At 42.7% G+C, this 20,883-nt stretch overlaps 1 protein-coding gene and 3 long non-coding RNA genes across 10 annotated transcripts; 1 reads left to right on the top strand and 3 right to left on the bottom strand.

Moving 5' to 3' along the window:
* Positions 1-240: 240 nt before the first annotated feature.
* LOC109733110 (uncharacterized) lies at positions 241-2,997 on the bottom strand. 2 transcript variants are annotated; one of them, XR_012201887.1, is made up of 7 exons: positions 2,641-2,997; positions 2,506-2,558; positions 2,117-2,209; positions 1,934-1,950; positions 1,803-1,849; positions 1,266-1,306; positions 241-882 (listed from the first exon to the last, which is right to left on the bottom strand). It is a non-coding gene; the product is annotated as an uncharacterized lncRNA (long non-coding RNA). The 2 variants fall into 2 exon arrangements; XR_005770641.3 differs by lacking the exons at positions 241-882; positions 1,266-1,306 and adding an exon at positions 1,451-1,562.
* Positions 2,998-3,053: 56 nt separating this feature from the next.
* Positions 3,054-6,228, bottom strand: LOC141041547 (uncharacterized). 4 transcript variants are annotated; one of them, XR_012201890.1, is made up of 6 exons: positions 5,759-6,228; positions 5,465-5,572; positions 5,159-5,369; positions 4,728-4,873; positions 3,994-4,065; positions 3,054-3,511 (listed from the first exon to the last, which is right to left on the bottom strand). It is a non-coding gene; the product is annotated as an uncharacterized lncRNA (long non-coding RNA). The 4 variants fall into 4 exon arrangements; XR_012201889.1 differs by having other exon boundaries at positions 5,193-5,369; positions 5,465-5,583; positions 5,759-6,200; XR_012201888.1 differs by having other exon boundaries at positions 5,465-5,583; positions 5,759-6,196.
* Positions 6,229-10,379: 4,151 nt separating this feature from the next.
* Positions 10,380-18,100, bottom strand: LOC120974436 (uncharacterized). Of its 3 annotated transcripts, XR_012201885.1 has the most exons (8): positions 17,527-18,093; positions 17,019-17,112; positions 16,643-16,891; positions 15,899-16,014; positions 15,630-15,777; positions 15,069-15,179; positions 12,929-13,133; positions 10,380-11,209 (listed from the first exon to the last, which is right to left on the bottom strand). It is a non-coding gene; the product is annotated as an uncharacterized lncRNA (long non-coding RNA). The 3 variants fall into 3 exon arrangements; XR_012201886.1 differs by having other exon boundaries at positions 15,069-15,777; positions 15,894-16,014; positions 17,527-18,100; XR_006669469.2 differs by having other exon boundaries at positions 15,069-15,777; positions 17,527-18,098.
* Positions 18,101-18,544: 444 nt separating this feature from the next.
* Positions 18,545-20,612, top strand: LOC109733111 (GDSL esterase/lipase At1g28600-like). The gene is made up of 6 exons (XM_040399343.1): positions 18,545-18,600; positions 18,682-18,836; positions 18,948-19,154; positions 19,260-19,411; positions 19,853-20,144; positions 20,233-20,612. Exons 1-6 carry the CDS (start codon positions 18,545-18,547, stop codon positions 20,463-20,465), a joined length of 1,095 nt encoding a protein of 364 aa, XP_040255277.1. The 3' UTR covers positions 20,466-20,612.
* Positions 20,613-20,883: the final 271 nt, after the last annotated feature.

The following is a 20,883-nucleotide window of genomic DNA, read 5'->3' as shown; positions in this document are numbered from 1 at the left end:
TCGTGAAGTAACCTTGGATGTGAGGGTTTAGCTCTACAGTACCTTGCATAATATCACCATTATCATCCTTCAACTTTTTGATATAATTCTTTTTCCTTCGAGCCGAAGCAAAAGCCTAAAAAAAACCCGTATTAGATGGTTGCTTTGTAATACAAAGCGGGGGAAAACCCTTTTTCTTAAGAAGACAGAGGAGTTTGCTGCTGTTCAGTTCAGTCATGAAAGAAGAAAGAAAAACTGGGAGGCACATGAACTCGCGAAGGCCGCTGTTAATCTTGATTTGGGGCGCCATTTGTGGCTCTTAGATACCCCCGACGTCTTATGTATGCCAGTTCAGGTGCTGGTTGAATAATACTAGCGGTTGGGGCGCGCCCATGGCGCGCCGCCTCAAACGGCAGCTGTGCGGTGCCAGGTAAGCTCCCGCCCTTTCCAATGGTTTTAGTGCTGATTTATAGCACACATACATGTATAGCTGATGCATGGCTTATCCAAAAGTGAACCAAATTCATCAGTAAATAAACAACCAATGTCCGTCTTCACGTCCACTCCGGCATCCCCATCACTCTCCGCCAGCCCCACGAAGCCAACGCTCGCCGGCGTCTCGTCGGTTGAGAATCCCTGTCCGCCATAGTGCAGCCAATCGTTGCGCCTGCGGCCGCGGCCCACGGTTGTGCTGCAGTGTCTTGACCAGGAGTACCGCGCTACCCTTGCGCGCCCAGAGCACTGCCAGTCGCAGCAGCCGGCACATCTGCCTGCTGATTTGGGCCTTCCCCCTTGTCTTGTATCAACTTCGATGCTACACTTGAAGGTTGTCTGCGACGACTCCAAGGTTGCCTGAAGGTGGTGCCTCGACGGCCTTCTGGCTCTGTTCCCGCTTTGATCAGCCTGCGGCAATAGCAACTCTTTACACAGCCAGTACACAATTAAAAGACCACAATAGGTAGTTGCTTTGGCAAAACAGGAGGTGAAAGGAAATGTAGAGCATTTGCTTTTGCATCATAAGACATTCAGGTTGTCTTTTAAGTACAATAATTCAATTCTTATCTGATTTTTACTAATACAAGGAACAGTCTGAATCTTGTTTATAAAATCAACTATCCAGACTAATTAAGCTAGAAGAAAATATGCCCAAAGGAAATCCTTACAGCCACTAGAAACAACAATGCTTGCATCAGTATAATAGCACCAAAATATCAAAATTCATTATGCATAGCAGGCAGGTCCAATTATTAAGGAGAAGCAAAGAGAAGCTTAAAAGAAATCCTTACTGCTGGCGCCAGTAACACACAAGTTCCCCATAGCTTTTCCACTGCTCTTCCCAGAATTCCCATGCAATCGAAATCAATCACCATGCCGTAAATCAACAGTACATAGTTAAGACTTAAATCATACAGAGGTGTCCATATTAGAAATAAATAAAAATGATAATATTCATAGGCGGGCAGCTTGTGACCTTTTGGGGGGGGGGGGGGGGGGGCTTGGGGAGGATCTCGTGGAGCCCGGCCACTATAGACGGCATCATTACAATTGAGATTTAAAAAATGCCTTCCGTTCTATGGCTACATCTATTAATGAGAGTTGTTCAATCACTATAGACACATTTAACATGTAGATACTGATATAATAGTAATTAACTTTGATGATCTAATGCAAGCATTTCCCTAGTGCAGAAGCAAGCCAACTGCAAGGTTCATGGCAAACAAATGGAAATTATTTCTACCAATATTATGTTTTCAATCTTCGTAACAAAATATACTGCAAAAGATAGCAGAAAAAGTGCAGTTATGCTTTATCAGACATATTACCTTTAGTCCCTAAATAATTCCTCTGTCTGGAATATATTTAGATCCACCTGAACAGAAAAAGGAAAGGTACAATAATAAAATAATCAAACATACTGCATTTTTCTGTCTGTACTTGCAAAATCATGTCGCACCTCCCATACATCCGATCCTGTACAAAAGTATACTATGGTCATATAGATGATGATAAGCAGTAAGTACAGTATAATCCACATCTGTACACTGCCTGGAAAAATAATCTGAACTGTCTAATATAGAACAGTGCAAGATAAAGCCTAACAAAGCACAAAATCGTGGCGCAAGCAAAAACATTTAACCTGAGGGGTGCTATGCGCGGTGCCAGGTTGTGTGCGCCCCTTCTCTGCTCTTTTTTGCTAGCTTGTGTTTGGTCAGCTTGTGTGAACATATCACTACATGGTATCATTTATCAATGGCAGTAAGGCTCATGGGTCCAATGCCTTCTATGTATGAATGCATATCAAACATGAATAAATTGGCCTTCCTTTATGAAAGAGAAGTTGCCATAATGCAAAAACATATTAGCTTTTCTCAGAAGTTAGAATGTATGAACCATATCCAAGCAAGTGTTACATAAAACAATTATTCAGAACCAGTTGATGGCAGAAACAACCCAAACATAGGAAAGCTAGCAATGATGCAGCAGATGATATTCATAGCACTGGCAGCTGGCAAAGCCCCAAGATACCTCGTCAGAGAACACAACTTTGCGCCTATTTCTTCGATCCAAGTGAATACAGCCTTCACAAATTTTAAAACTCAAAGTTAACAAGACACCAAGCAAGTTATTGCCATAAACTGTAAAGAGGCACAATTGTGAGACCTGCTTAAGTTTCTCTTCAGGAACTATTTTACATAAGCAGTTACGATATCTTGATCGACGCTCCATGGTCAAAAATGTATATCTTGATGCTTGTCAGATGAAACAGAAGCTGGGAGGCATGGAAGGAACTCTGCCAGTATATTTACAGGAATGTTGCACAAGAACTGCCACACTAAATCTGACTACTCTTCGTACGATTTTTTTGGGTAAGCAACGAGAAGACTTAGAAAATCTGATGATCAGCCACCAATAGATACGAAATGCGACCAGTCACCAGCACCAAATATCTGAAGTAATCACATCATCTAAATATGATTTTAGAATGCAGACATCGCAACAGATAGATGACCATGCAAAGCGCATAATCTGAAGAAAAAATCTGCCACATTTTCTTAACTCCCAATGACCACATATTTAAAACTAACCTTTCTTATCAAGGAGTAACTTATATTTACTATCTGCATGGTTCTTTGCTACATCACGTTCATCAGAGCAGGATATATACGTCACTTCACTAAGTTTCCTTTTCAAAAATTAAAAACAGGATACTTCAGATGCAATAATGCACACTGTATTAAATTCGCGTGCAAAAACAAATATGGCAAATAGCTAGCAAAGAATAGAAAAAAAATCATTAACCCCAAAAAACTGACAAGTGGCGCTCCAGACATGACAATAGCGAAGTATCCACTTTCTTTAATAGAGATTTCTGAAACTTGTGAAATATACTCAGCCAGATCTGTTACTATCTCATCTGAACTCTCAAAAATCCTTATTTCAGTATTCAGTTTTGGTTCATAAGGCAGCTATTTCCCTGTCCATTTGTTTGCTCCGGCCTAGAACTCTATCATTCTTGCTACACCAAATAATCCTGCACAAAAAGCGCCAGTATATTACCAACAAGAAGGCCCGGCAGAAGTGACCCAGCTCATGGACAAAACATTAGAATTTAAGAAAACTTCAACATAGTGATAACATGTAGTAATACATCTGTAGTAGCTAGTTACATATGTCACACATCAAAAGGGAAAGATTTGATGAGAGAATCAGAATGTGAAGGTGAGAACCAAGAAATCAATTAAGTTATGAGACAGATAATAAAAACAATCAGGGCAAGCCAAAAATTGGAGCAGAGCTAAACCAGGCAGCTATGCATATATTTAACGATTGGTAGGCCTAACTTTTAGGTGCATCATTCGTTGATATAATCCCACTTCCTATCCATCCACCAGCCCAAGGAATAAATGCAACAGGCCAAACGCAATACCAGTTTTCTTGGCCTGAACTTGCTGCATGTTGTAATGCATTCCCTTAAAAATAGTTTAAAGCAGATTACATCCGAGCTTAATGTACCTGTGCCCCGCTCCTTCCAATGGCAATCGGTACAACTTCTCTTTCGTACGGACACAAGAAGAAGCCTCGATCCTATAAATTAAAACATCGGGTCATAATGCATTTGCTTTGTGCATTTCCATTCACAGTCAAGACATAAGTGTGCAACGTGCACACACAATCAAAAACAATTATCTAAAGAGCGAAATAAGACATATTTTGTGTCTATTAGAAACTAAAACGCATGTCACACGCCTCTTACTCCTAAGGCAGAGGTGTGCGCTCTTGTATGCGCTTAGCCTGATTGCCATGAAAGAATTAAAGATAGCGGTCCCATTACTTATCATGTAATATTTGCAAAGAGGAAGATGAACTTCTCAGGTAACCATTGTATAAACCAAACAATATTGTTTCTACTGATAGACTGAGCGGTGAAACCTCAGCCTAGCTCTTTAGTTAATCTCCCAATCTTGGACATGGTTTATCTACTACTGATCAAAAATCAATTTAAAAGGAAAAGAACATATCATGAGTCAAAGAGCAAACAAGCTAACTCTCAGATCATATTCATAGATGAAACTGCGTTCTGTCAAGCTGCAATCAGCCACGAGGCCATCAGCCAAAATTGCATATCCTTACAGAACTGGGGAACGGAGAGTGTATTCAGAAACATAACAACAAAGAAAATTGGAGGAACCCAACAATTTATTATATACTTGAGATAAATAGCAAAAACCAAAATGGAGATTCATTACCTTTAATGCCGGTGCCCTCCGAATCACTACCAGGACATAACTGAAACAAGACGGCCATGCAACATCTTTCCTTCAAACCCGATGATAATATCCTAAGTGAATTCTTTCTTGCAACAGTAATATGGTTCGCGTCTTGCAACAGTCAACTACATATATTTCAGAAAGATGGCAAACTTCAGTATAACCAAGACACTGATGAGTAACTTCAATTGCAACACTAAAGGAACCATCATGTGAGTGTAAACATCAGGACGAACTATCATATGATTGTATACATAGTTGCATTATGGCAAGACGTTCTGCATGATAATACATAACGAGCAACAGAGTTAAGTATATTTAGGACTCCTATTTCAACCACCAAACCAGTTTATATAATGGAACAGATCAGGGAGAGAATTCCCTCCATAACAAAGAGATGAAATGCGTACCAATGGCCATGTATAAAAGCTTACGAGGACGAACCATGACAAAGTGCCTAACATAATATTGGGTAACTTCCCTTCTTGACTCCTTCGATATGAGAAATTTAGTTCATTTAGCTGGATTTCGCATTTAGGATGATATGATATTAGTGCAACAACAGATTCATAGCACTTGTGTTTGCCACTTTCCCATATCCACTCTTCCGCTCCCATGGTTCTGTAAAAGCAAGTTGAGCCTCAAATTCTGTTAATAGATCTCGCAACAGTGGAAATAAGAGGTAGAGGAGAAATGGCTGAAAGAGATCAGCATACATATTTAAGAGATCAAGAAAAGGCACGCTTCCTTTTGCACCCTGCCCCTCTTCATTACGATGTAGGCCCCTTCATAGCTTCTCTTGATTTTTGCAATGACAAGGGTGCCTGCAAGAGTTCTGCACATCATTGGAGACCTGGACTTGAGTAAGCATCTTCAGAACATCAAACAAATGAAAATCATGGGCTAAAATCATGGCAATCAGGAGAGGACGGAGGTGCAGCGGATACTTTCTCGAGCCGGAGGCCGTCAGTACGAATACCCAGACAGAGGGAGGGGGAGTGGGGGAGCACCTTTACGATCTCCATGGAGTCCGGAGAAGAAGCCCCTCCTCAAGCACCTCCATCGCGGATCCGTCGAGTCGAGGGGATCCTCGACGAGCCCCTCTCCCAGCGGCATGATGAGAATTTCGACGGCGTCCTGGTCAACGGTGTTGCCTCGCCTCCAAATCGCCCAGATCGCGCACCACCGGCCAGCAGTTCTCCAGATGGCGCCGGCCGCCGCGTCGGGTTCGCTCTGCTCTGCCCGTGACGGCCATCGTGTCCTCTCCTGTGACTCGCCGATCTGGTCCGCCGCCGTCGTCCGATGCTGCTTCTCCACTGCCGACCACCGCAGCTTTCTGCGGGCCGCTGCTGCGACGAGCCGGCCGGGTAGGAGCCGAGGCGACCAGAGGGGGGGCGGAGATGAGGAGGCGGCGTGTGGGGGGAGAGGTGGAGACGAGGCGCGCTCCCTTTTTTTTTCTCTCTAGATCTTTTCTGGCCAATACGGGTGCGTCTGCGTAGCCCTAGCGATCTATTCCCTCTGTTCCGAATTACTTGTCATAGAAATAAATGTATCTAGACGTATTTTAGTTCTAAATACATTCATTAACGAGACAAGTAATTCCGAACGGAGGGAGTATTTTTTTTGTCGTACATGCGGACGAGCGAGAAGGCGCCCTTTGCGCGACTCTTAGGCCCAGTTCTTTTGAGCAGATTGCGGAGAATTTTGATCTGAAAAATCTGAAGCCAAAAGAACTCGTTTTGACTTTCAAAATCTGGAGAGGATTCTCTAGAATCCTAGTGCAATCCAAAAGCACCCAGAAAGCTTGATTTTCTCAAAATCCTGAGATTCTGGCAAGTCCCACCAGTGAAAACGTTTCAAAATAGAAGAGTACCCCTATCCCATCGCGAAATTACACCAGGAATGCCACTGTCCATCCACGTGCTGGACCAAGGAAACGAGCGAGCGGCCGCTCGACCCCTGTTCGCATCGGGGAAAAAGGAGTCCCCAGACGCAGCGACGGCTAGGGTTGTTGCGTCGCCGCCGGACCAACCTCGCCGGCCAGGCCCTTGCCGCCGCCGCCCGCCTTATCTCCCTTGTCGCCCCTCTTCCTTCGCTGCTCGTCCTCCCCTCCGCCGTGTCTCCGCCAACATCGACGGCCACCGGCGCTGCACCTCGACGTCCACAAGCAGCCCACGCGAGGTGCAGACCACACCCACGGTGAGGCATCCTCTTTCCCCATCTCTCTGTTCTTCTTTTTTTCTTATGCTATGGAGTGCTAGATTTATTTCTGTTGCATAGGTAGATGGATTGATGCTTGGATTTGTTAGATAGATGGATGGATTGATTGCTGATGCTGTTAGATGGATGGATGGTGCTAATTTTTTGCACCCAGATTGCTGATGTTGTTAGATGGATGGATGGATTTGTTAGATAGATGGATGGATGGATTGATTTTTGAATACAGCTTGTTTGCCTATTTACAAAAATGAAGAACTAGAAAGAGATATCCACAAGCATAATTTTCACTAATAATTCTAGTGTTGGGCAATTGGGTATACATTTCTTTATTTTGGTTTGGAGCCGTTCAACAATATGGCAGTATGAATATCATTGTTTTCTAATGTATTGGTATGTGAATTCCTAGTACATGACACTATTTTCTATGATGATGCTAATTTAAGATGGAGAAAGTCAAAGAACCCAAAGCAAATTGGGACAGTGCTGCTCATACAATTTTTATGAATGCATGCGCAGAGGAGGTTCGAGCAAATAACCGCAACGGTGGTTATTTGTCGGACATAGGACAAGCTAATTTGCATAAAAAGTTCAACGAACGCTCTGGAAGAAACTATTCGACCCGGCAAATCAAAAATAGGTGGGGTGTATGTAGAAGCGAGTACAACACATGGAAGACATTGATCCAGCAAGCATCTGGCTTAGGAAGAGATGAGCATACACACACTATTGCAGCTACAAATGAGTGGTGGGCATTGGAGATAAAGGTATTGTTGTTGTCATGTAATTTCTTAAATAATGACTCATGTTGCTTCGGTTTTGATATTAACCTGTGGTGCTATATGATTACAGGCACATCCAGAAGCTGCCAAGTTTCGCTATGCTCCACTAGCGGAGGAGGAAAAAATGCATATGTGCAACCTCCATTGCCGTTACGTGATGAGCATTTTGACAAGTTCGACAATGATGCATATGTGCAACCTCCATTGCCGTTTACAGGTGCCAATGCTCTACCACCAGAAGATGATGGTACCATGAACGCAGTACGCGAGGCGATTGCTGCTAGTCTCGTACCTTGAGATTATCCATTTTTTTAGTTCATCCACTTTTGTAATGAACAAATCTTTAAATCCATTCTAAATGTAATATTTAGCACTTTTTATGACATTCGTAAATCACTTTCGTACTCATATTCGACTAGATACTGTTAGAAACAACAAGGTGTTAATAAATTCATCAAACATTTTCTGTCTAAGGGTACTACAGACATTTTAACACACAACTCTTTCCAGAATCTCAACCTACAATCCCAGAAAAGAACTCGGCAACAGATTCTGGGAGAATTTTCCAAAATCTTGATTCTGCAGAATCCGGTGTGAAAAGAACTGGGCCTTATTGTGTTGTATGCGAACGAGCGAGAAGGCGCCCTTTGCGCGACTCTTATTGTGTTGTATTAGCGGTTGGGGCGCGCCCATGGCGCGCCGCTTGAGCGGAAACTGGGCGGGGCAAGGTAGGACGCGGCCCTTCCACTTTCCTGGCTGTACTTCATGGTGTTATTGAAGTAGCTAACTGTAAGTATGGAACACTAAGACAGAGCTGCGCCACAGCTACAAATTCAGAGAATGGATCCCTTTTTCTATCTGGATAGCACATGCCAATGGATAGCAATATAATAACACTCACAATATCATGTTGCCGCTTCTTGAAAAAGGACACATAACACAAAAGCAGCAGTTTTGCAGTCTAGAGGAGTGATTACAAACAATATCGGTGGTTCAAAAGTGACAGAATAAATGATACTTGTTAATATATACCACCAACTGATTCAAAAAATACAATAGAACAAAGGATGTGTCAAGAACAAATCAACAAGAGCAGCGCGTGGAACAACCCCGTCGACTGGTCCACCAGGTGTGCAACATCCTAATACATGAGAGCCGTCTCTCCTCCCATGCGTTCTGATGCTAGATCAGCCCATGAAGAGGCCCCCACTGGGAAATGGAGTTGAACGACATCTGGCGAGAACAGAAAATATGACTATAGAAAGAGGCAGAAGCGAGGAGAGGGACCAAATGATGACGTCGCATACCTTTTATCTGTTGGCCACCGTATCAGTCATCATCTTCGCCTCCTGCCGCCTTGCCGACCACCGACGATCAGCACCATCTTGCATTGCACTATCATATTTCATACCGGTACTCTAAGAAAAATGACTATGAGAGCAGAAGAAGTTATCCTTTAGAAGAACCCAATACTAAAAATAGAAGTATATTGGTGTCACACGCATGCAGAAAATCGCAGCGTGACTGATTATGCTAGAATAAGTGAATTATCACAATTCATTTTCGTATTCCCAGCGTGTAATGAAATCTTGTAGCTATTACTATGACGGATGGTTTCAGTTCAGCTGTCAAAAAGTCCAAAAGTTCTTCCAAAATAACTACTGATATAATACATGTCATCAACAAAGCAAAATACATGTATTGTTGCAGCTCCTAATAACTCCAACGTCATCTCAATCAGCCATGGAAAATCTTGGATATATTTACAGGTGAGCATACAAAAAATGTATTAATAGATTTGTGAGCTTGTATACCACAGATTGTAAACATTGAATCAATTGCATGTAACACAAACTAATTGTTAGAATATATAACCGTATTGCTCGGAGAGGCCGTTGAGGCAGTGGACCACCATCTCGGCATCATCAACGGGGGCACCAAGATCCGCTAGCCCATCGGAGAGGGACTTGACCTTCTGAAGATAGTCGGCCATACTCATCTCTCCCATCTTGACATCGCCGAGCTCGGCCGTGAGGTGGAGTTGACGATTGATCTTGTGGTCGTTGAAGAGACCGTTGATGCTGTTCCAGAGATCGACAGCGAGGGGATCGTCGCCGGGCATCATGATGGCGTCGAGGATACTGAGCGAGACAGACCCATAGAGCCAAGAGACGACGGTGGCATCGAGGAGAGACCACTCCGGGTTCGGCGCATCGGGAGCATCGAAGTCGAGGTGATCCAGGAGGGCGTATTTGCGACAGGCGGCGCGGAAGAAGGTGCGCCACTGCCGGTGAACGCCGGTGTCGAGCGCGAGCTCGACGGGAACGTGGCCTTTGATGGAGTGGAGGCCGACGGCCTGGGCGTGCAGCGAGGTCAAGGAGAAAGACCCCGCGCTCGTCCCGGATCCATCGACGGCAGTCGCGAGAGGCAGCTTGGCCTTGGCGGCCTCGGCGTCCTGGCGCTCCTTGGCGGCGGCCAGCGCCTGGTTCGTCGCGTCGGTGTCGGGCTGCAACATGGATGCGGCGGTGCGGGCGCGGCGGCGAGAGAGGAGGTGGTGGCTTCGGCGGCAGCGGAAGGAGGAGGAGGGCGGCACAGGCTAGGGTTAGGTTTTTAGGCTCTATACCATGTAAGATTAGGGAAAAACACACGTTGTGGTGCCTTGTATTGATCAATATATATAGGTTACAAGGCAGAGTTCGTATCGTACAATATACAGACACCTATACAAAGACTACACATATACAACCGTATAACTATACAAAAACAATACAGTTATATATTCTAACACTAATTAAATGATGAAGCGATGTGAATCAGGGAAGTATGTAGTGATCCCACTATGTAGATGGTTGGAGCCACAAGTTGAGGCGATCACACTTCACAACACGATTTGTGAAACAGAGAAAGTAAGAACATACAACGGTCAAACCATATAATTGTGCTCTGCGATCTCCCGCCAAAATTGAGAGCCAATTGAATTGGACAAACCATCAGTGCATTTGTGAAGAACGTGAAAACAATGTTGAAACTCAGCAGCCATTGATCAATAGCAGCACATGCGCAAACCCAAAGCAATCTAGGGAAGACACGCATCAATACATTTGTACACAAGCAGGCTTCAAATTTAAATTTAGAGTTCACCCTTCGAATCCCTCAATGAATTTATCTCACCACGAAGTTGTTGTATAAGCAGCTCGGAAGAGTGATTTTGTTCAGTGAGGCTCCCGATTTCCATCTTCAGCTCACGAATAGCGCTCTCTTGGTGCATCTTGCTCTGCATGAGCGCATCCCATTTTTCATTTGCCATGTTGATCTCTACAGTCAACCTTTGAACTTCTTGAGATTTGACGGCTCCTTTCCCACCGAAAGAAAAAATATTTTGGTACATCTCCGCTCTCCTTCCAAAAGAATCAACATCTTCATTGATAAGTTTGATTATGGCTTTAACCTTCATGTCCATATCTGTTGCACAAAATGAGATTATTTTACTTCATGAAGCATAGTGTATAAATAAAAACAGGGGCGCTGCAATAAAATGTTCTCATACAATTAACAATTATTCAAAGGGTATACAGATATAGAGCAACAATGACTTTGCTAAATGACTACCAAATATAACTTTAGGTATGAAACTATAAATTTCAGTTTTACTCACACCTAGAAACAGTAAAATGGGAGTTGGGATAGTTAAGAAGAACAATGACTATGAGAGCACAAATTTTGACCAAAACCATTCCAGATTACTTTGAAACATTTCAATTAGCTAAGATGAGAAGGAGCTTAAACTTCTCCGGAACATATTTCGCATAGATCACCCAGTAGTCTTTTAGAAGAAAAATTCATATTAAAGGAGCATAACTTATGGTGTATATGCAACAATAGTTCAAAACCTAGCACCAGTTTAGGAAAAATAAGGAGATGACAGTCACACAATCATAGAAGATCATGCTAGGTTCATGAATCAAAACTTACGAGAAAATTAGAATGCTGGAAGAGACATCATGTGCCTCATGGAAGCTAGAAATCTAGATTGTATATTTTACAAAATAACAAAATAACTACTTGATGATTTTATTTTAAATACTCAAATCGACTGAAGGACTAAGGTGCCTTGTATACACACTGCACACCATGAGTGTTGAAAATGTAACGTGTAACTGTAAGAACCTAGTAACATCATGTTGCTAATTTGATCAGCAAATATCCAAAGAATAACGATGATAGCTTCATTTGGTAGTTAAACAAATCAAAAAAGACTCGCCACTTAGATTTTCTAGAGCCATTTGGAGTTCTTGGGGCATATGGCTAACCCATAGCCATGAATACTGCCTTGAGTCATGACCAGACACGCGTCATTGATGCCGGGAAACAAGATGAACCACTCCAACCAATAAGTAATACCTCACTTTCTCAGTATAATGCAACCTATCACTTCAGAAACATGAAAATGCATCAGTTTCCCCACTATTCTGGATGGGACAACAAAGACATTATCTGATGCATATGGAAAGGATTCAGGAACTTCTGGTCGAATGTGTAGCCCTTTTTACATGGAAAATTGGAGAGGAATGACACATCTAAGATAAACTAAGCATGCTGCATACAGAAAAGAGAACGTTTGTATGCTTTATGCAAATTTTGTTATGTACTGAGTATATTCTCATTTCCATATTTTGACAATGACATTCCTCAAAAATAATTATAAAACAAAAATAAGTTGTGTTAGTTTACACATCCTCAATACAAACAAAGAGGGAGCAAATGAGAAGAAATAACATCTATCGCTTGGCTCAAGTCATCCTAGTAAATGAATGCAACATCATCACTGAGAAGAACAGGAGACGAAGTAGGCCGAAAGTGAGTTTCTGTCAAGGGGTGGAGATGGGGTGAGGCAGAGCTGCGGCGGCGACGGCAAAGAGCATAGGGAAGAGAGGAGAGGAGAGAAGGTTGTGTGGACTGGAGAAAGAGCAAAAAGGAATCTGTGAGTGCCTTTTTTCCTTTACACATGGCCCACTCAACACGAGCAGGAAGAGGCCCTCTTGCCCATCGTGTCGAACCCATGCGCTCGTCTCGATTCAACATGGGACCCCTGAGTGTTCTCCCTTTCTTGCGCTCTTATTGGGTTTTACAAAAGCATACTAAATGGGAGCATGGAGATGAATGGATACACATGGTGCTCACCAGAAGGAACAGAGCATCTAAGGCCTCACGTTGGTATGCAGTGTCGGTGGAGTGAAATGTGTCAATGCCATGATAAAGCATCCACATGTCCACCGGCATGCCTCACTGACTCCTCTTGCCAACCACGCGCCTCTGCCATGGCGTGTCCTCACCTTCCCAACTGCACCTTCTGAAGTACTCCCAAGAAAACAACGGCAATAATAGACTGCCAACATTATAAACTTAATATTAGTATTATTCGATAGACGTTTAACTTGCACATGAACTATGTAAAATGCAAAATTACTAATGTCAGCTTAATAAAATAAATGACTCGTACATGGCAAACCAGAGATCATGCTTGGTACTACCTCTTTGCAGGTTAGCAACTAATAAGCTAAAAGAAGAAGGGATAATTAATAAAGGTGATGAAACCCATATAATTCACTTTGGTACTATCTCTATGCAGGTAGACAATGTGTTATCTATGCTACCCCTGATAATGGATCAATCTACTCTTCCTAAATGAAACGATAGTGAAATTCTAGTGGCCTAAAGGCCTGATTTGCACGTATATGATATAGGGATAATTAATTTGGTGCCCTTAGTTGTGTCCCACTCGGCAGATTTACCCCTAGTTTCTGAAAACACTTGTTCCTGCCCAAACCACTTTGCTCCTCTTATGCTTTTGCCCTTTGACCGTTTGACCATCACTTTGAAAACTTTATAAAAATTTCATACTAACTCAGAAAAATTCAAATAAGATATCAAAATGTTTAGAAAAGCATCACCTATATGTGCATGTCATTTGCATTCATGAAAAAAGTGTTGGCCAGTCCCCATCTCAGTTTTAGCTCATATGATCTTAGCATGAATAGTAAAATCTAAAAAATTCTAAAAAAAATTGGTAGCAAACTTTGACCAATGTTTTCAGTGCTTGCCAAGTTTCATAAGGGAATGACATTTGTGGAAGTCGTGGCAACAAAATGAAATTTTGGAGCATTGATTTTTGTTTTTTTGCCACGACTTCCATGAATGTCATTCCCTTATGAAACTTGGCAAGCACTCAAAACATTGGTCAAAGTTTGCCACCAATTTTTTTTAGAATTTTTAGATTTTTTTTTAGATTTTACTGTTCATGCTAAGATCATATGAGCTAAAACAGAGATGGGGACTGGCCAACACTTTTTTCATGAATGCAAATGACATGCACATATATGTGATGCTTTTATGAACATTTTGATATCTTATTTGAATTCTTCTGAGTTAGTATGAAATTTTTATGAAGTTTTCAAAGTGATGGTCAAACGGTCAAAGGGCAAAAGCATAAGAGGAGCAAAGTGGTTTGGGCAAGAACAAGTGTTTTCGGAAACTAGGGGTAAACCTGCCGAGTGTGACCCAACTAGGGGCATAAAATCAATTATCCCTATGATATAAGATCATATGATCAAGAACAACAGCCATTTTCAGTATAACAAACCTAGAACCTGTACCATATAGCAAGTTAACCATTGTAGCTTCATCTAGTAATCATAGAACAGTATGAGATCATACATATGATCAAGAACAATAACCATTTTCAGTATAACAAACCTAGAACCTGCACTATATAGCAGGTTAACCATTGTAGCTTCATCTAGTAATCATAGAACAGTCAGATCTTATGATCAATAACAGTAGCCCTGTTTGATGGAGGCAATATATTCAGGTGAAGAAGATAGGGAGAAATAGCAATAGGGATGCTAACTGGTACAACACACTACTTTTTGATATAGCAACCTGTGTGCAATCTGATTGTAACGAACATGATTTATTCAACGAACAAACGAATTTTCCCCTAAAAATTGAAAAATTAGAACCATCCAAATTATTGATTTATAAACTGCCAGTTGCATCCACTCATGTATTTTTAAGAGAATAGGCAAATAGTAAGAAACCAAAGCAGACCCCCGCCTCCTAAAAATGAGCTTCAATAAACTTAAATTGCCATCCTATCAACTAATCTATACAGATGAGAACCTTCCGAAATGTCTCAGCACCTATGAGCACATATATATCTCAGAAACAAAAGGAAAAGGAAGTAACTTCATGACTTGTGACCTATGAGCAAGTATATATCTCAATAGCAGATGAAAAGAAGTCAATATCTGAAGATTCTTACCATATGTATCCCGGCTAGACGCCTTTGCTTTGAGCAAATCCTTCAGTCCTTTCATCGCCATCACAAATTGTCCAGCTTTTCACTGTAAAACTAAAACCTACGTGGAGCAGGCTAGACAAGAAAGGAAACAAATGAGAAAACTAACAATTTTCTATTCCTGATTCAATGACGGGAGTTTATGCATATCAAATTCTTCCATTTGCATCCCTTCTTCGGCTAGTTAATACATATGAACACCAAACTAAAATACTTTTGGGAAGGTCTAGAGAGATCTCACGAGAAATTCAATGACATTAGCAAAAAATTATACCTAGAGGAAGCACCTGTTTGTCTTCCTATCTAGTGGATAGCGGACGAGACCAAAATGGAGAGAGAGGAATGGTGGGGGTCGAGGGCGTTGAGAGTCGCAAGCCCGTCATCAATGTTGTATCTTCGCACATTTTACTTTCTATTTTTGGGCAAGAATAAATAAAACTAATAGAGCGTCAGCATGCTGCATCTTACTCATGCGCACAAAAGATGAGAATGCTTCCCGACAAAAAAGAGCAAGAGGATGGTAACCTGAAAACAGCGAGCAGAACTGGTCACTGACCAACTTGACAAACGCTTCCATGCAGCCACATCTAAAGCCTCCCATACTCCATCATATGGCTTGTCGGTGTGAATCACCAATGTCACTTTAATTTGTGGTATCCATATTTCAATATCCCTAATAAAGAATAGCATAATGAATAATTAGTAACAGTGCAGAAATGTTTCTTAACCAATGGTGAGGTGCCTAAACTTGTAAATAATCAAGGAGAATCCCATGGTAAATTTAGGTACCTTACCATTAGGCACGACACAAGAACAGTGATGGTAAAGCAACAACCTCTGCAGGCAGATCTCGTCCCCAGCTGCCTTCTTGCATTTCATCAAACACCTTATAGACTATATACAAAAGAATCTGCACAAACCAAGATAACAGAGATTAAATCAAAAGGGAAGGAGACACAGAGCACAGGCAGGGATTGGAGGAGGTGGAGCTCCCGACCGGAGATGGAGAGCGCACGAGGGCGGGAAGGGCGGCAGCAGCGGCGGCGGCACTAACCCTAGCTGTGGGAGGAGAAAACAAAAGAGGGCATTGGCGAGGGGAAGAGTCGCTCGATTTGTTTCTCCCTTCGTCGCTACAGTAAAACCCGGCACAGTAAAAAATGGAGAGGTGTTCAAAACGAGCGCTCGCCCTTGTAGCGACCCTTATTGTGTTTAATAGGCTAGTCAACTTAGCGATCCTGTCTTTAATTCCTGTGCCGGGTATGTTGCGTCAGGGGATGAACACAGAGTAAATAAAATTGGGTCAAGAATTCTCTTCAATTCCTTAGCTGGAGCCATTATCCAATGAACACTTGTTGCTGCAAGTATCACTCCACTATTTTGGAAAGCTGAATTTCTCATAGTCCCTATAGAAACATCCTGAATATTCTCCAATGTAATACGGGAACAACATAATGTTTGACCTAGTGCCACAACTTTCATTAACAATAGTTTCATGTCGGGTGCTGGATATATATTATTAACAGGAGCTGAATCCCTACCACCATGGATCTCCAGAGCAAATTTCAAGCAAACATTGCAGAATCCTTGACCAATCCATGTTTGCTATCACACACAACAAGAAAATCTCAATTAATCTTAGACCATTCTTCAACTTCAGGGAGTGTTTCACAGAGGCTCCGGAATACTTTGCTATCAACGATAAACAATCTGGACAAACCGACTTAAATGCCAACCATGGAAGCTCCTAGTACTCCAGAGGAATTTTCACTGAACAAAACACCTACAATCTGCAAACACATGGGCAGGTTCAGTCATACATAATGTCGAGCATCAGTGAAAATGAGAAGCGGGTTTGCACTAAGCAAACATCCTCCAAAGTCCTGTTTTCCTCTAGAAGCAAGTCGTAGAACTTACAAAGTACATATGCTGCACATCTCCTAACATAGGCGCTGGATCCCTGACATGTTTCTTGATAGCCACTTACACTATTGGAGCGACCAAATGTAATCTGATACCAGCAAATGAGTTTGTGTGAGAAAAATCCTTGTGGAATCTGTTAATAGGAATGAGAGCTTCATTGTATGGCCTAAATCAACAACAAGATTTCATTTACAATTACTTCCAACAGCAAATGCCAATCGATCGCCAAAAGAAATAACATTCATATTCAAAATCAAATAGTTAACCAAGATTCAACTTATGCAGTGGCATGATATTTGACAACCACATCTAAAGAAAATCTTCTTTGCATATCAAATATGCAATGACAGTAAATTATTGGACCAATTCAATCATGCACAAAATCGCAACTCCAGATCGTATTGATTCTGCTGTTGAACAACCTAACCTGAATTCACACCGTATTCTACTTAGGATCTGGCTCGAAGTAGTCACAAGCAGGGAGGAATGCAGATTAACTTACTTCTCGGCGTAGTGGAGGGATCGAGTTACGCGACTGCGCCACCACGTTCTTTGACCACCTGCCGCCCAACGCACGCACGCAAACCCACGCCGCGCCACTGTGGCGCATCTCCAGACCCACCTCGCGTAAAACGACCAAAGAATCTCCTCTGCAACTCGCCGCCCCGAGGCAGGGCCTCTGTCCGCACCTCGATGGCATCCCCTTTCTCCCCCTCCTCTGCAACCATGATGGATGGTTTGGGGAGAGGTGGATCTGAGGAGGGCGCTTTCTCTGGTGGCGGTCGACGAAGGAGTTTCTCTGGTGGCGGACGACGGAGGAGCTGCGATGCACTGATGGGGCGGGGGCGGGGACGGGGGCGGCGGCAACCTAGGGAAGGGAGGAAGAGAGGAAACGCGAGGTTGCTTCGTGAGGAAGGGAAGCTGGGAAGGCATCGACGCCCTGCGTTTTTTACCCCTCTGTTTTTTTCTCTCGCTAGCACAGTAAAAATGATGAGGTGGAACGCGCGAGGAGACGCAATTTGCGCGACCCTTATAGTGTTTAATTCTTTCCACTCCTAAAAAAAAAGCTAATATAAAAACATTAGAGACTGGCAGGGAATTGAATTCAGGACATCGTCTTCCATCTCTTGGCCTACCAATTGAGCTACCTGCTACTTGTGCTATAAAAGAGTTAGTTGTTATAAATAAAATAGTCCCACCTCTCTTTAATACATTAAACCTCACCAATTTATACTAGTAGAACCACCGCCTGTGCATTGCCAGGGCTCTTCAAAATTTATAATTGGTGTCTTTCATTTATCATCCCCTCATCTTGGGTGAATCTGGGGTGCTCTAATTAGAAACAAAACAATCAAGAGATGGTCTGCATAGTTTTATTGCGGGCCGGAATATAAGTTGTTCCACACAAAGCAAATTATTCTAAAGAAAAGTATAGCAAATGATCACGTTTTATCGTACAAGTGCACGCCACACAATTCCTCTTTGCGTCAAAGTCAGCCACTTCCTAGTTGCAAATTTCCATGATAGTTCACTTTGTAGTTCTAACTGTTGATAAGAAAAATATGAGTTGTAGATTGTGAGATTTGAGTAGTGACTATGCACGCAAATCCTCTCTTCGACTAGAACAAATGTAACAGTTTAAATGATTACATTGTAGTTTTGGCGACTCCTTCGCCGACACCGGTAATTTGGTCATGTGGGCTGATCCCGTCCTTCCGAGTCTACTACTCAAGAACCTTCCCTACGGCGAGACCTTCTTCGGCCACCCCACCGGACGTGCCACCGACGGCCGCCTTGTGCTGGACTTCATCGGTAACCACAAATGCACTACCAAACTTGTTCAACTACTGTTAATCTTGCTGACTAAAAGGAGAAAGAGAGGGAGATAGATTACATATAATTAATCGTAGCTTCATTTTCCAGCCGAAGCTCTGGGTCTGCCTTTCGTGCCGCTGGACCTTGACAAGGAAGGCAACTTCTCCGCTGGAGTAAACTTCGCCGTGGCAGGAGCGCCGGCTCTAACCCTGACATACCTGCAGGGACAGAATTTGATCATGAACCCTCCTATCAATAGTTCCCTCCATGATCAGCTCGTGTGGTTCCAGAAACTCAAGCCTTCGCTCTGCAAGGGTAGGCTGCTAATTAAACATCAGTCCTTAATTAATCACACCATTTTCAGAAAGGACTGTGATTATGTTCAAGTCATTTACCTGATCATTCATCGACGATGTGCAGGACAAGGTACTGATTGCTTCGGGAGCTCCCTGTTTGTCATGGGAGAGTTTGGAGCAAATGACTACAGGAGCTTCCTTCTGTCCAACAGGACTGTGGAACAAGCCACAACTTATGTTCCCCAAATCGTTGACAGCATCTCCCAAGGCATAGAGGTACTATGTTGTGCACAAAATAGATGAAAACCCCATTTTTATTCCTTTAATTCCCACAATTTACTTCTCTCTCAACATGTTTTTCTTTTGACCTTATATTCCTGGACACAATACTTGTCTATCTTATCGCCATATTTTATACTATATGCTGGTTGCGTCGCCATGACCATATCCAAATCAGTTGGAAATTTATGTTCTTGATTATGTGCCTATGATCAATGTGGTTATGGCCTGCAAAAAATAGCATTTTTTCAGCATTCTAGACGTCAATGTTTTTCTCCACAAACTTGGTCAAAGTTTATGAGGTTTGATTTTTTTTTAAATCGATATGCACTGCATATTTGAATGGAAGGAGTACAAAGAATGGATGACAGGTCTATTCTGTTTGTTAACACTTGTGTACGACTCAGGATAAACTAATGAGTTGGTAATCCTCTGCAGATACTGATCCGGCAGGGCGCCAAGTACATCGGTGTGCCAGACATCTTCCCACTTGGTTGCGTACCCACAGTGCTCACAAAGCTTGCTAGCCCAAACAAGGTGGATTACTATCGAAACGGATGCCTGAAGAGTGCGAACAGGCTGGGGCGCTACCACAACTCTCTCCTCCGCCAGCGGATCAAACTGCTCCGGCACAAGTACCCCCATGTGAAGATCATTGCCGCTGAATACTACCGACCCGTCCTTGCGTTTCTAGATATGTCGGGGCATTTTGATGAGTTGGTCTTTTCTGGTTAATTTAGGTTTTCTGCGGTTCAAAATTAAAGTAGGGCCACAAGAGCAAAGATGTGACCTTTCAATCTCCTCATGGCATCTCGCAGGACTGAACAACAGCACAACCCTCCTCGCCTGTTGTGGTGCCGGAGGACCTCCTTATAACTACGACTTCGACTCAGAGTGCGGGCGGCCGGGTGTGATGGCGCGTGCAGATCCATCTCAGGCCCTTCAATGGGATGGTTTCCACCTCACGGAGTCTGCCTACAGGGCCGTTGCCAATGGGTGGCTCCATGGCCCCTATGCAAATCCACCGATAATGCAAGTCGCACGCCCATAATTATTTGTTTCCTACTGGCCTAAAACACATGTGTACTAGAGTTGAAAATTCAGATCCACGGACATGGGTAAATTTATGTCTCTATATATGTATTAGCTTGAAGCAATTACCCATTAAATATCTAGATGTGAGTAGTGAGACCCAATATTAAATATCTAGCATGTATAGTACTATAAGATAAATCTACCATATGATTGATCTCCTTTAAAAAAAAATCCGCAATACATTATTCATGAGAAAAAACCTATACTTGAACCGGATGACTCTATCGGTAACAGCAAGTTGCCATCGTCGTCTCTGCACGGCCGGCGAACAGCTAGTTGCATCTGCATGCCACCGCTGCCATGACATTCGCACAAGTTAACTCAGGCGCCGCTGTGCAGATCCTTTGGCGATGGCATCCAATAATGGCCTATGT

This window comes from Aegilops tauschii, chromosome 2 (genome assembly GCF_002575655.3).
Source record: "Aegilops tauschii subsp. strangulata cultivar AL8/78 chromosome 2, Aet v6.0, whole genome shotgun sequence".
Classification (NCBI taxonomy): Eukaryota; Viridiplantae; Streptophyta; class Magnoliopsida; order Poales; family Poaceae; genus Aegilops; species Aegilops tauschii.
The sequence above is the reverse complement of the archived record's forward strand: the minus strand, read 5'-3'. Positions and strand labels throughout refer to the sequence as shown.

What these genes read in the sequence shown, in the direction of transcription:
- LOC109733111 (XM_040399343.1), top strand. Translation starts at nt 18,545, where the DNA reads ATGATAGTTCACTTTGTAGTTCTAACTGTTGATAAGAAAAATATGAGT. An exon ending in AAAAATATGAGTTGTAGATT is followed by an intron (nt 18,601 to 18,681) that starts GTGAGATTTGAG and finishes ATTACATTGTAG; the next exon opens with TTTTGGCGACTCCTTCGCCG. An exon ending in GCATCTCCCAAGGCATAGAG is followed by an intron (nt 19,412 to 19,852) that starts GTACTATGTTGT and finishes AATCCTCTGCAG; the next exon opens with ATACTGATCCGGCAGGGCGC.